This window comes from Cynoglossus semilaevis, chromosome 9, assembly GCF_000523025.1.
Source record: "Cynoglossus semilaevis isolate Cse_v1.0 chromosome 9, Cse_v1.0, whole genome shotgun sequence".
In the NCBI taxonomy this organism is placed as follows: Eukaryota; Metazoa; Chordata; class Actinopteri; order Pleuronectiformes; family Cynoglossidae; genus Cynoglossus; species Cynoglossus semilaevis.
In genome coordinates this window covers 18106542-18121046 of record NC_024315.1, presented here as the reverse complement: position 1 = coordinate 18121046, position 14505 = coordinate 18106542, and the positions used below count along the sequence as shown (strand labels likewise).

Genomic DNA, 14505 nt, shown 5'->3' with positions numbered 1-14505 from the left:
GCTTCTCCCTGTTCCTATTTCGTATCCAGGCCATTATGTACTTGTCGCTGTTCCTTCTGCTGCTGTCTTTGAATCACAAGCTCTTACACCAGGGGGCACCGTTTCACGTGCACGTACAACCCCTCCTTGTCAAAACAATGATTTTAGTGATCCTAAATGACGCCTCGAGAGCCGTTTCAGATCCACTGCAACTGACATAAATCGCTTTCTCTATTTCACCAGCCGCACATTTCTGTCTTAGTGGGTTTTTGGACCTTGTACTAGGAACACTTATCTGTTTTCTTAGACATTTCATCTCTTAAGTATTTTAAAAAGGGGGGGAAGAATTAAATACGGAAATTCTGGGATTTTTTTTTTTTTTTTCCAAAGATGAAAATTTGACTGTCATCGAAACAGTCTGACACTCATCTACCAGCCATTTTATCCACAGTCATTTGCAGTTGCCGTTGCCCATTGGTTGTTGACTAACCAACGGGCCATTGTTCGTCCCTCCTTACTTAGTGACATGTTCACTAAGTAAGGTCACTGTGTACCGGGTTCTGTTCCCATTCATGGGTTATTGATGTTGTCCTTCAGTCATTCTCAGTCATCTGCCCACTGTCACTGTTGTTTCTCCCCATTGCCCAATGACAACATGGGTGAGACCTCAGGAGGATCCACGGTTCTCTTCCAGACGGTCCGCAGATGTTGTTTGTTTGTACAGAGAACATAAACACACTGGAGACAATTATGATAATCATCTTCCTTCTTTTCACATGCTTAATTCTTCATGGATCACCACAGCTGATAATCCATTGACTTGGTAGGACTTCATCCAAATATTCCTACTTGTATTCAAAATCATGCTGATGACCATGCAAATGAGCCATTGGTGTAAAAGCTTTGCTCACTTTCTGTTCATCTGGCTTTGTTAACTGTGCAGAAAATTATTCCATTTATCTCTGTTCTTCGTTGTTTTGGGGTTTTTTTTAACCCCTACCAGGGCCACATCGGCATGTAGACCAGTGCTGGTAAAATTCCTGACTGACTTTATCTACTCAACCACAGACCATATTTATGAGACTACCAATACTGGTCTAGGTAGCTTTTGTTGTAAACCGTATCAAATGGGACATACTTTAATGTAATGCTAATGTGTCTGTGTGGGTTCTCAGTCATTCGGGTCATTTAATCCAATAAATAGTTACATCAAAAGTAACAGGACAAAGTAGGTTTAAAAAAACAAACAAACAAACAAACAAAAACGACTTTGTCTAGTTGATTTCAATATAACTATTTTTTTGTAATTATAATAATTTCCCGCCAATTTTCACACACATGGCTATGTAGCATTGCTAACTTTGACAACAGTTCCAGAAATAAGTTTCTGACTCATTAGGACTTTGGGGGGGCCACTTCCAGTGTTTACACCAGAAAGGGTTCTAATGAGGTAACATACACACAGAGAAAGAGAGAGAGAGAGAGAGATAGGGCACTTCATCAAAAGACTGACAAAATGTGTTTTTTCTTGCTCTAATCAGCCTTTGCCATGAAGGGGAAGTATTGGATTCATTAGCAGCTAAACCAAAGACAGCAAAGCCATTGTTCTCTCTTTTTTTTTATAGATTGTTTGGAGGAAAAGGAGAAGAAAAAAGAAAAGAAAGAATCTGGAGACTTTATAGCGTCGTACCATGTGGAGCCTTCTTTTAATTAAGCCTGTAGAAAGCAATCAATGGCACACAATGTCTTCATAACCCGGGACACAATATGGGTCACGTTGCTTCGTGCCCAGTCTTGTGGTTATAAACTAGGACAGGGACAGTAGCCTAGTGAAAGTCCAGTGGAGCAGATCGACCGCAGCTCAGCTCACATGTGCGTGTAACTGTTGTGAATGTTAAGAATGAAAGTAGACTGGCTCCAGTCGTGCTGCACCGAAGCACACACTCACGCCATGTCTGAAACCAAGTCTTATTTTAACAAGTCTGACTCTACAGCTGTGTCTGCTGACAATATGCCAGTTTAAATCCCTGGGTCTCTGTGCGTTGCTTTTTAATTATTATTTGTTTATTTATTTTTGCTAAAGTGTTCCTAACACAAAATCCTGCAATGAAAAGATAATTATTTCTCTGTGTTGTTCACCTGGTACTATATTAACAAATAAAATGCACATCGTTTCCGGTATTGCTTCTACGTACCGGAACTCTCTTTAATTTCAATTACCACAACAGTAACAACTTGGTTCTTTTTTCGAGCTGGGCATTCTAACGCGTTATTATCGCATTAACTCATTAATTCTTTGACGCTGACAATTATTTTATAGCAGTTTTTTTTTTTTACAATTATTTACTGTATTATTGTGAACGTCTGTTGTTCAACAGCTTTTATTCTACAATTATGTATTGTATTATTGTGTACGTCTGTTGTTCAACAGCTTTTATTCTGAAAAAGTTTGTTGCTTACTGCTGCGGCACCCACGCGAACCCGGAAAGAGGAGAATGGACTTGGCAAAACCCGCACCAAAACGGTGGTTGTCTAATTATACATAATTTAAGCCACAAGTAGCAATAGCTGTTTGTTTAAGGAACAGGATAGGATAGTACTTTATTTAACCCCAAAAATTATTCACAACAGACACAACAGAAAGGTACCTAGAAGAGTTCATCCCTGTTTTTGTGGACACCAAGATGCAACACTCCCAGTATGTCCGGTCTGCGCCGTTAACTCGTCTATTTCCGGTAACGGCGGACGTGAGGACACTGTGTCACTGCGCCACAGCGGCTTGGGTCCCCTGTCTTCTCCTCAGCTCCAGGGACAGCCCAGGTTTCTTATGGGGCGGTCACCTTAGTGCTCCTTAGCGCTAACACCTGACGCCGGTGCAAACACCGCCATTAGACGTTAGCGCTAACAGCGGCCTCAACGGTGTAAACATTAGTGAAATACAGTATAAACATGGACTTTGCAGACTAATCCCCTGAACAGTAAATTCCAGATGTGAACTTTTTGTTTGTGCTTGACTTCACTCAGGGACATTTGTACCGAACATGGACTGGTTATGCTATAGTACTGGGATCCCAGACTGGTCGGTTTATTGGTCAATACGTTCTGGGTCGACTAAGATTCCTATTGGTTTCCTATTCTGGCTTTTTGTAAGGTAGTACTTTTTTTTTTAAAAAGGGTGCTATACACTACTATTGAATTGGTTATTGCACTTTGCAATTAATCACAAGAAATCATGCGATTAATTGCAATTCAATAAATGTATAGTACACATAATTCATAGTTCCTGGGTTCAGTTCCTTTGGTGAACTCTTTGTCGTTACCTCGGGGTGTTTGGGTATTTATCCCATGGGTACTAAAGGAACAGTTTTCGTGAATAGTCCTGGTTCCCCGTGTGCCCCTCATCAGTCCCCTCTACTTTTCTCAAGCTGTGTTTAAACTGCACCCAAACCCTCTTAACCCTTTAAAAAGCTGTTTGAAGATGTGAGGACTCGCCGAAATGTCCTTAATACAACGGTTTACGGGCAAAAGAAATTTGTCCTCACATCCGCAGGGCGACGCTAACACATACACACACAGACACCGGTGGTCCAGGTCTGACCAGTCTGCTGCTGGTTTTGATCAGCAGGTCTGGACACGCACATAAAACCAGCTACAGTGGTGAACACACAGACATGTGTGTGGTCATAACACTGTCACACACCGGCCTGAGTGGAGAGGTTGGTTTTTACACAGTGTCTGGACATGTGTGTGTGTGCGTGCGTGCGTGTGTGGTCGACACCCGCAGGAAGGTGTGTGACATGATGAGAACTAATGAGCTGCGTGACAGTGATGAACAGGAGGAAGTACAGCCGTGATTAACAGACGCTACAGAAACTGCGGCTGCTGCCGGAAAAGTGCCAGTGTTGTTTGATTTTGTTCGATATTTTGTTTCTAATAAAGTATTTTAGGCATGTAGGAAAGATTACATGTATTTGTATTTGTATTTGTTTTTGTCGCCTTCTGTGTTTCTGAGACTGAAACTTATCATTTTTGTCGGTATTTTGATGGCTTATATTCATGTCCCATAGGAAAACGATTCTTTACGTTATGTGCAGTGTAAAACAATTATTTTGAGCATTTACATCGTACACAGCGAATATTTAAGAGACTTTGATTTTCTGTTGCGGTGACTACGGCAGGCAGCAGCCGCAGAAGGGAAGTCACAGAAACCATTTTGTGTGGAAAGAAGTCCTTTAGCACCACCCAGTGGTTGTAAGGTGCCACGTCGTTTGCACTGCCAATTTACGCTAGGACAATATTGTATTTGTTTATTAAATTTGTATGTACAGTAACTATTAGTATTAGTTTAAGGCTAATAATAATAAGAAGTGAATAATATTTTAAAGGAAACACTTCTTGCAACGTAATTATGTTTAATTATGTTTAAGTTGGCCCGACGTCATTAACGACTTTCTGGCCGTACGTAGAAAACATTGGACGGGTTTTTTCTGGCGTTGCATTGTATAGTTACTGAGAGTATTCCACTAAAGGTTTTATAGTATTTTTTTAAATGTATCATTTTACCACATTTTATAGTCCTTAAGTGTTGTCCTATCATTTCCCATGTTGTGATTAGTACAGTAAGTCCCGCGATGGAGTGGCGAATTGCACAGTGTCGCGACCCTACAAACGGATAGGTAGTAGGTATGTGAGCTAGTCAATCAAGTTACAGATACCGATAAGATAATTACTTTTCGTCGTTGACAAATGAGTGGGAAAAAACGTCATTCCCTGACCGGGAATCGAACCCGGGCCGACCCGAATCCTAACCACTAGACCACCAGGGAGATAAAGATGGCATGATTTTAACAGAGATTTTAATCAAAAATATGTAGACGTAATGGACCAATGTAGATTTTAATTTTGATTCAAGATGCAACGACATCTGTAAGACAAGAAGAACACAAGAGTTTTTGACAGAAAACAATGTATATTGATGTATGAAACATATTTATATATGATAAAAGTTAGAAAAATAAAAAAGGGCAAACTACAACACGCAAACAACGGCTATTTGTTCGCAAGATAAAGAAGGAAAGAAAAGGGGTTTGATCTCTTTTTATTTTTCTGAAAGCTTTTAGAGTGCAATGCGTTTTTAGCTGAGATACAGTAAAAACCTAAATGAAGATAATATCTTTGTTTCACCTGAGTCACTGTTAATTTACGGATTCATCGTGAACGATATAAACTTACTTATAACTAGTAAACTGTCCAAGCTCCAGGTGAACTGAATGTGCTGCATATTTAGAAAATGTACAAAACTGTGATTTTTCAGACATTGTTGACGTGATGCTTGTCTGGATGCTGTGTGTTGTTGTGGCCGCTGTTGTTGCTGTTGTGGGCCTCGTTGAGTTTTTGAAGGTCCTTCATCAGAACAGCAAACTGTTCTTCCTGCAGGCAAACGTAAAACAGCCATCATTGATTCATTTCAGTCAAACAGGAAATGCCCTGCAAAGCTCCCAAAAATAGCAATATGTTGCGGAAATTGTGAGAAACATCTTACCAGTACGTTCATTCGATCAACTGCTGCCAGTGCGACGCTCAGGTTCCTGTCATGTTCTTCTCTTTCCTCTTCAATCACACCAAGTCTTAACAAACAAAGATAGAGGATGAAACTAACCAAAATGTGACATTAAGCTAGCTCACAAACAGCCAAAGGTAGCAAACGTTAGCTAAAGCTTTACTTCAAAGCATTTTTTGCAAATGATAACTTTTAACCACAAACAAGAAATACTAAAATACTAAAATCTCCATAGTCTTACCTGAAGGTGGCACTGGTGAGCTGCTCCTCCCTCTCAGCCAGCATACTGCGCAGCTCAGTCACCTCTGCCTGCAGCATTGCATTGTGGTCCTGACTCTGTATGATGAAATCCTCCAGACGCTTGGCCATGTCCAGCTCTCGCTCCGTCACCTGTTCAACTCCCAGACGAAGCTCTGACAGCTCCTGATCGTGCTGTCGACAAAGTCAAAAATGAAAAGCCACAGTTAATGTCATGTTCTACCTCACATTGGGAAAAAAAAAATGTCTGTCTCTGTGATTGGTTAAGATAACCTACTGTGGCCTAACGATGAGCCATGAAATCTGTGCCACTTACCCCACATGTTGATGAATTAGAAGTCTATGGTAGCCTACTGCTAACATCTAGAATTTGTCACAACTCTTGAACCTAAGACTTTTTTGATTCTACGTTAGGCCTCAAAGGGTTGTTTGGCTCAACATCGAAAAAGAAAATGTCTAGCTTTAGAATGTGTTTGGCTTAAATGCAGCTCAACTTGGAGAGGAGTATTGGTTATTTTCTGGCGCTTTGTTTAGGGAGGCGTGTTCTGAGTCCAGCATTGGTTTAGAAGCTTTGGTTTGTGCTTGAGTGAGTGATCTACATAAACGCATATACATACATCATTACTTCATGTGGTTTTGACCCTACCCTGTCCAGTATCTTGAACTCCTCGTTCTCGGCCTTCATCTCACTAGGCTCTTTCCCGATTCCGTTTTTGATCCAGGGAACGGGTGCAGCGGGCGTACGGTTGACACTGACGCTCTGAAAAATGATAGAAATACAGTACGTGGATAAAATACACACGGAATAAACCAGATTTAACTCTCCGGGCTGGATTCACTCACAGTATTTGGCTGTGAGATGTCCAGGGGGCTGGTCTCCGTTTCTTGATCGGGTTCAGATGTGGGCAGAGTTTCCGAACTTGTCTGCCTTTTTAGGGCACGTTTTGCGTAGGCTGTAGGTCGGTGGGGGGCGCTGTGGGTTCTTTTGATTTGCGCTTTCTCTCGTGTATTCTTCCGAGTCCTAACATCTCTTTAGAATAATAAGTACAAAGCATTATTTCGGGAACCATGTCTCCAAATCAGGTGGATTCAGACTGAGCTCAATATATATATTGTTTTAATGATGCAGCCTTTTTTCTACAATAAAATAAACCTAGGAACTTGCAGCAGGAAATGCCTAAGTCGGAGTCCAGCATACCAAATAGATCTTGCAATTACTATTTTCTAGGTATTCTTTGTTTAAATGTAAATTAGCTCATGTGCAAACTTTCTTTCGATCAATGGAAATACTTTTCCAGAGATATCAGGGTCTGATACAGCGTTGCCAGTTCTTCTCTTTCTCGCGACAGTCCGCCGGAGATTTTTGTAAATACTGAAGGCTATACTGTCGATTGTGCTTTTCTAAATGTGAGCTACGAGTGACGTCCATGTTTTTGTCTCAGAACTGTAAGCATGATTAGCTGAATGCTTTGCTGCGCCCACCCCACGAGACAATCGTCAGGTCCGGAAAGTAGTCATGATAACCAAGGGCAAATAAACAACTATCGGGAAGGAGGAGGAGGAGGAGGGAGGCAAAAAAGATTTTGGAGAAAGTAAAAGTAAGCAGCAGAATTGCCCATACACATTTAGAAAAGACTGCCAATTTGCCGAATGGTTGAGACCCGTTGCGGGTCTGCGTTGGGAATCCATTGGATACTGACGCTACAAAGCCGTGAGTGCCTGTTAGACGCTAATATATACTAGAGTGACTCTAGCACACCAATAGAATTTCTCTTAAAAAACAATAATTTTATACCTCCGGTACAACAGTCCTACATTTCCCACATAGCAAAACCGTTCCTGTTACTTAACAGTTACTTCCAGCTTGACATACCCATCTCGCAAGCCTTTCGAGTCCACTGGAAGCTGCTGCATGGACGACTGGTGGGGACTGTAATTCTTCAAGTCTTTCGGTGGAACGTAGACAGGCTTGATCTGACCTGTTTTGCTTTAAGACAAATCCTGTAAGGAAAAGCCCCTTCGACAGCTCCACCTTCATGTCTTCAGCTACAGTTTGTCTGACGTACCTGTTGATGAGGATTCGAGGCATCTCAGGGCCCAGAAACTCTGTGATCTGGTTCAGAATTGATGGCAGCGGGTGCAGGCTGTCAATAGTATCCTGAGAAAAGACGAGTAATGGCTCAGTCACCAAACACAGGCTTTCGTTGTCAAGCACAAACGATACATCGCAGTCTCACACAGAGACCTTGACCGGTAGGAAATGGCACTTGGAACTAGAGACATCGTCGCGTCAATGTCAAAACACGGACCATACGTAGTCCATATGTCAGAGGTTGAACTTTTTCATAATTCGTAATTTGATACTTCAAATAGTAGGCATTGTACTTGAAGTCTGCTGAAAAGCCAGCTGGTTGCTGGTTCCCCAACAAGCTCAGGGACAAGTCCACATGAAGGATTTCCTGGACACCTGTGGTTTCAATCCTACCTGATGCTTCTGGCGAATGATGTCCACCAGCAGACCATGAAGCACAGCCAGACGCAGAGGAAGATCAACGTAGCCATCAAAGGAAGTCATCGGGACTTCAGTGTCTGAACTGGAAACTGTCTGCAAGAATGTCCTCATTCCGTTCCAGTGCTGCTCCAAGAACTCATTCATGAAGAGCATGTACTCTTCCTTCTCACCAAACCTAGTTTAGGGGGGGAAAAATTGGATGTTTGAATTTATTATTCATTATTTTACGATATATCATGTGCAACCATCCTCACAAGGTAAAGTTGGCCAAATTCTGGATGACTTTGGCAGTTAGCGTTAGCGTTCTCAGGGTGTTTGATTCCGGGTACGCCTGTGTGAGACCAAAGAGAGACGGACTGAGGATGGCAGGACACAGGAAACGCAGGAAGAGAGAAGCAGAGATAAGGCGCTGGCTGATCTCTGGTCTGCCCTGGTCTTCACACAGCTCTGCCCAGCTGGAGAAGATTCTGTTTAACTCTTCAGGGAAAGACCTGGAGGCACAGCGCGATGAAACGTCAGCTCTGTGGTTCAATATCTTTCAATGTCTTTTCGTGTCTGACAGTTGTGAGTTTGTTTTTCTCACCCATGGACGTCGACTATCTTTTGCACTACCTCCTCACAGGTTTCCCTCAAGTGCCTCTGGTTGTTGTTCAAATCTGAGGCAGATAAACATTTTAGGGGATCGACCTCACAGTTCTCGGCGGAGGCATAGAGACGCGTAATGAAGTCCCCTGCAGTGAAAGACAGTGAAACAGAGACAGTTATACAAAAGCAGCGAATGAAGCTCCTCCATTTACAGGAACCTTTTTGCGAAACTTCACCTAGTGTGTCAATAAGGTATTTCTGGCCAACCAGCTTCATATATTCATCTATAGCTTTGGTGGCCAGCGTGTTCTCTCTGAAGATGAGCGCTTCCTTCTCTCCCAGGCGTTCCACCTCGGCACCACCCAAATCAATGAGGAACTCCTGAAGTGAAGAACAAGTGTTATTATTGGTGGTGGACCTTGAGATTAACTATTGTTATCACGTGGCTAATGAAAACACAGACAGAACTCTTTCGTTTCTGGTACGATAAATGGCTGCGGATGTTTGATCAGCAGAACGATAAATGGCTGCGGATGTTTGATCACCTTGGCTTTCCCGATACTCTGTAGAACATGGACCAGAGCTCCTGCCAGCTCTTCCTTCTCTTTGACGTTCAGGAGTGGCTCCAGATTACGGCACATTTCGACATAATCCACCATCACGTACTCGGCAAACTCCTTGTATTTCTCCATGGGCAGCACCTTCATGTTCTGGAAACGGGCTTTAATGCGAAGTGACATCTGGGTTCCCAGCAGCTCTTTGTTCCCCGCTGTGCTGGAGGCCTTGAACGGAGTGATAGGATACCATTTCTCCTGATAGGTCCTCCCTCGGATGTCGGCCAAAGGAATGGCCACGCTGCCCATCGGAAGCAAAGTGGTCTCATCTTTGGAGTGGCGTTTCTTCTTGGGGTCTTCCTCGCGAAGTAGGTGCAAGGTGATCTGGGAGACGCAGGGCAGGTTGTCTAACTCGAAGAACTCGCCCCAGAAAATTTGACCCCCACCGGTGGCACCTCCACTTGCCCCCAACCCTCCCGAGGAACTGGTCGAACCGTCCCCGGCCAGACCGGAGTGGTTCGATGGTTTTTGAACCGCACGGCTGCTGGAGCGAGCGAACAGGACGCCATCCAGGTGAAGCTCGCAGTAGTAACGACGCTTGGGTGGGAGATCCTTGGCTTCATTTATCCACAGGCTCATGGAGTTTTCTGTTCGCCCAATGTTGTCCTGTAAACGTTGATTCAGTTAAATCGGTTGCTAGAATTACAAAAAAAAAAAAAAAAATCATCAATCAAAGTTTTACTTTATTGGGCTGGGCGGCTCGTCGGAGGTCCTCAATCCAACGGTCACGTTCTGCCGCTGAGGAGCAGCCGAAGCAGTGTGTGCTGTCTGAAGTTATCACCTATTAGAACAAAGCAAAACAATGGTACCTGTCACATTTTGGAATCATAAAACTGCACGAGGCGAATCCCGATGTACACATGGGTCATCATGTTGAGTCACAGCCCACCTCAAAGCAGTATTTTTCTCCCAAAATGGAGCTGTGGACCGGTCTGATGACTGTGGTGACGTCTGCACTCAGGTCCAGACTCTCCATTGGAATCGACAGTGAATCACGAGAACTGTACCGCCTAAGATAAGTAGGGAAAAATAAAGTATTAAGAACAAACATGGGCACTGTTGAGTGACACGTTGACTGGATTTGATCTGTCGTCGTCTGTCTTGACGACAGGCGAGGCTGGTGCTGAGGTGACTCGTGAAATTAACCAGCGTTTCAGGACTGTCAAGAAGAAGAAGAACCATAACAAAATGTTTCTGACGAAGCTACCAAGGGTTGGCAGCCTCAGTGTTGTTGTCAGCTAAAATGGAGGATTTTCTCTATGGAATATGGCACGGAAATATGTCCTAGAACAAACCTGGATCCTTTGGCATTTGGGTTAAGTTGGGTGTTACTATTCCTCTTGGCCTTGTTCTCCAGTAGTCGTCGCTTGATCAGTGCCTAAAAGTGAAAAAAGCATGCAATATTTTAGAGAGCAGATTTTTTTTTTCACCAACAGGAAATTAAATATTTTTTGCTCACCTTTACACCACCATGGCTCTCCGGCCGAGGACCACCTGGCAGGCCAACATGGTCTGGAGTACATTCTTAAAAAGTAAAAAAATAACCTGGTTATTCTGTTTGTGGGAACTTTAGATTCGGTTTTATCATCTTTTGAGTCAGGTGTAGATATTAAATTTTTCCTGGGCTTTTAGCGAAGATATTTTTAAGCAAGTCAACCAGATTGTGTTGTTATCTCTAATACTTACATCTAAGGAATATTCAGAGTCACACAAATACGTAGATATAAAATCTGACTTTTCAGTCTGATGATAGGAAAAAAATAAATTGTCAAAAAAATATAACACACAATATGCATAATCAATGCATGCGTCTTTCAACCTAAACTTTGCAGTAAAACGGAAAAAATATGTCTAAATATACGTAAAAAAAATAAGTTAAAAAAATAAACAAGCCACAACGACCCACAGACCTTATCTTTAAATATAATATAAGATGAAAGACAAATACACATTCACTGCGTTTGTCGTAATCTTACCCAGAGCACCACCACAAACAAACCAGCGACTAAGTCCCATCATTTGCCCTGGAAGGTCTGTGTCTGACTTCACTCACTGTCCACTGTCTTTAGAGACTCTAAAGAGCTGAACAGAAGCAGATACTTGGTGAACTCCCTCACCTCCCTCCCCTCTCTTTCTTCTCAGTTAGCAATCCTCCCCTGGCCTGTTAGATTACGCAGGCACGATGCTATCATTTTCGAAAAAAACGTAAAGGAAGCGATTTGACAGTCATGTGCCGGATTAACTTTCAGCCATTTCCTTTGTGAGTGTGTGAACATTCAAAGTGAGGACGATGTCACCGGGTGCCTCGAGTGTTTCCTGATGACTGCCTTTGATTTTTATTGGGGTTTTTAATCGGAATTAATTTTCTTTTATGATGCAGCTTGAAATGTAGAGATACACTCACGATAGGATAAGATTCGCATTTTGTTTTTGTTTTTTTTGTTTTTTTGCAATGTGATTGTATCATGGTTATTTTGAAACAAAATGAGATCACGGGCAAAAGATGACCAAAACACAGTGATCCTTTATTTGTAAGAACTACAAAACATTAAGAGTTCCTTTCCTTACAGGAAATCATTCTATGTGTCTGAGGTTTTGAGATAACACACCCTACGCCTTATGGGACTCTCACGCATTTGTATTGATTTTTGACCCATTCACAATACATCCCTATCTGCAACCTGTGGCTCTTTAGCCTCTTTGCTATGGACCTCAGTTAGCCTAACTGCGATACATCAGACTAATATTATATGATATACAAGAATATACTGTGAATGTATACGTTTCATCTTTTTCCAAGTCACGTTGAGTTGTTGACTTGCTTGCTAACAGCAAAAAACAACATCATGTTAACATCTGAACCTTAAGACCTGCTAAACACAGGATGCCATTGTTAAATCATAATAAACTGCTTCTCAAAATGTCCTTTATACATTTGTAGTATCACTGGAGTATTTCAAGTCTTTTTACTCGACCAAGAGGGAAAAAGGAGATGAGGTGAGGAGAAAGGTGTACTGGTTAGAGTTAAGGAAGGACAGAGGGAAGGAGGAGACAAGGAGAAAAGGTGAAATGAGACAAAGAGGACACAGGGGGACAAGGTAGGATATAAGTAAGATGTGTGGGGTTTTAACCTGTGTCGATGTCTACCAGGTTCTGCATGCTGTTGTTGGACAGGCTGTTGAAACGGTTCCTGGTCCACACGGTTGGCTAAGAGACAGACACGCAAACACAGACACAATATGCTTTTGACTTTCATTTAGAGCTGAGTGTTCGTGCATGACGTGTGACATCGATCGGTTTCTACCTCGTCCTCTGGGGATATGAGAATCTGCCCCTCCTGCAGGACACAATTGCTAATGTCCCACAGAGGTACTTCCTGCGCAGCAGCCCACTGCAGTCGTGGCAGCTCGCTGGTCCCAGCTTGTGCCGCGTCCACCTCATCCATATCTGTCACAAAGCATGAGCACAAACGTTGGCAGATATTCATCGTCACTGAGACGCCAGAACTGCTGTGAACTCTTAATAAACCATAGTGTTTCGGGAAGACTCGGCAAATCTGCGGGAGAGTAACGGGAGGCACACTCGGACCCTTGTTTGTTTCTCTTATATATATATTTTTTTTTCCTTCAGGCTAATTACGGCACGTTATCTGAGGCAGCTCCCATTTGTGGGGCTGGAGCAGATGCTATCGCTCACCAGGACGAGCAGCAGACATCCTGTGCTCTCTTAGTAGTTCTGGTTTGACTTTTGAACACATATTCAAACGATGTGTCAAGTTCAAACGTTTTCTACTTTTCGTAGGTTTTAAACACAGTGTTTTCCCGCAGCATCATAATACGGTCAAGTGTAAATTAAAGCGGCAAGGACTTCTTGTACTGATTAGTATTTGTGGACCGGAGGACTAAAATGTGAAGAGGAAGCGCAACAGCAGTGTGATGCAAATTCATGATGCAAATAAGCACTTGGTGCAACATCTCTGGTCTGCAGAATGCATCGTTTGTAGTCGGTGGTACTGTACGGGGGTGGGAGGGGCATTCCAAGGGTAACTGATAGGGGCTCCAAAAAATATGACTTTATTATGAAATTAATGAAAATGACTGCTTTGAGACATTTCTTGTCGTGGCTATCAGTCTTCCATCAAATAGTGCATTCTGTTCAGCTTGTCGAAATAGATGTTTGTAAGTGTTACATACGGGGTATGTAGTCACATCCTTTGCTGGGGCCCAGAATTCCCCCAACGACCCAGTACGTAGTGATAAACATCACTGTATGTACAGTAAACAGAATGTTTCCTGTTCAGACTACTTTGTTCCATCACCTTACGGCCTATTCACACGGTATTAAAGCAGGATCTGCCCTATTATCTACAACGCCCTTAATGACGTTTATCACTAGCTGGGTTTACTTTTGTGTTGACTGATCTAATGGACCGTCATCTCTCTGTTGTAACCGAAACATGATCGTTTAAAATGATCATGCAGGATGGATACCGGTTGACTGATGTTCTCCTAATTGAGATATTAATTTACTCATAATAAAAAAAAAAAATCAGTTTGGGTTATTACTTCCGTTGTCTATGCTGTTTTATCTCTTCTCTCATTCTTATCATCATATCCAATCTGGTATATACTGTATATACACATGTATATATATATACATATATATGTCACATATATATATACACAGTCACATATATATATACAGTATATATATATATGTATATATATGATAAAAATATTATCACAATATTCATCAGGTTTCCCCTTAGTCTTCCGTTCATCCCGTCTACCTCCTGGGCCCGACCCATTTAACCAATCAGCGAAAGCCATTTCCTAAATACAGTGTATGTATGTGCTGTAGAATCTGTTGTACAAATACCATCTGTTCACGAAATCCAAATAATTCTAGTTTTTTTTTTTCTGTTTGAAAACAATTCTCTCAGGCTATACGTGACGTTACCTGGCAATGCTGGCGCGCTGTTCCGGGTCTGCTTGGGC

At 42.3% G+C, this 14505-nt stretch overlaps 1 protein-coding gene across 4 annotated transcripts; it reads right to left on the bottom strand.

Annotated features, from left to right (window-relative positions):
- Nucleotides 1–4859: 4859 nt before the first annotated feature.
- On the bottom strand, nt 4860–14499 carry rasal3 (RAS protein activator like 3). Of its 4 annotated transcripts, XM_008317739.3 has the most exons (19): nt 14468–14499; nt 12813–12955; nt 12640–12715; nt 10968–11032; nt 10804–10886; nt 10398–10518; nt 10191–10289; nt 9440–10114; nt 9131–9275; nt 8893–9040; nt 8564–8800; nt 8283–8484; nt 7864–7955; nt 7671–7784; nt 6641–6827; nt 6444–6557; nt 5781–5971; nt 5522–5606; nt 4860–5409 (listed from the first exon to the last, which is right to left on the bottom strand). In XM_008317739.3, the coding sequence occupies exons 2-19, from the start codon at nt 12951–12953 to the stop codon at nt 5290–5292; spliced, it is 2895 nt and encodes a 964-aa protein (XP_008315961.2). In that variant the 5' UTR covers nt 12954–12955; nt 14468–14499; the 3' UTR covers nt 4860–5289. The 4 variants fall into 4 exon arrangements, 3 of the variants coding, with proteins under 3 accessions (XP_008315961.2, XP_024914461.1, XP_016891104.1); XM_025058693.1 differs by lacking the exons at nt 12640–12715; nt 12813–12955; nt 14468–14499 and adding an exon at nt 11485–11567; XR_003050655.1 differs by lacking the exons at nt 4860–5409; nt 5522–5606; nt 5781–5971 and adding an exon at nt 6015–6228 and having other exon boundaries at nt 6343–6557.
- Between the last annotated feature and the right edge of the window lie 6 nt (nt 14500–14505).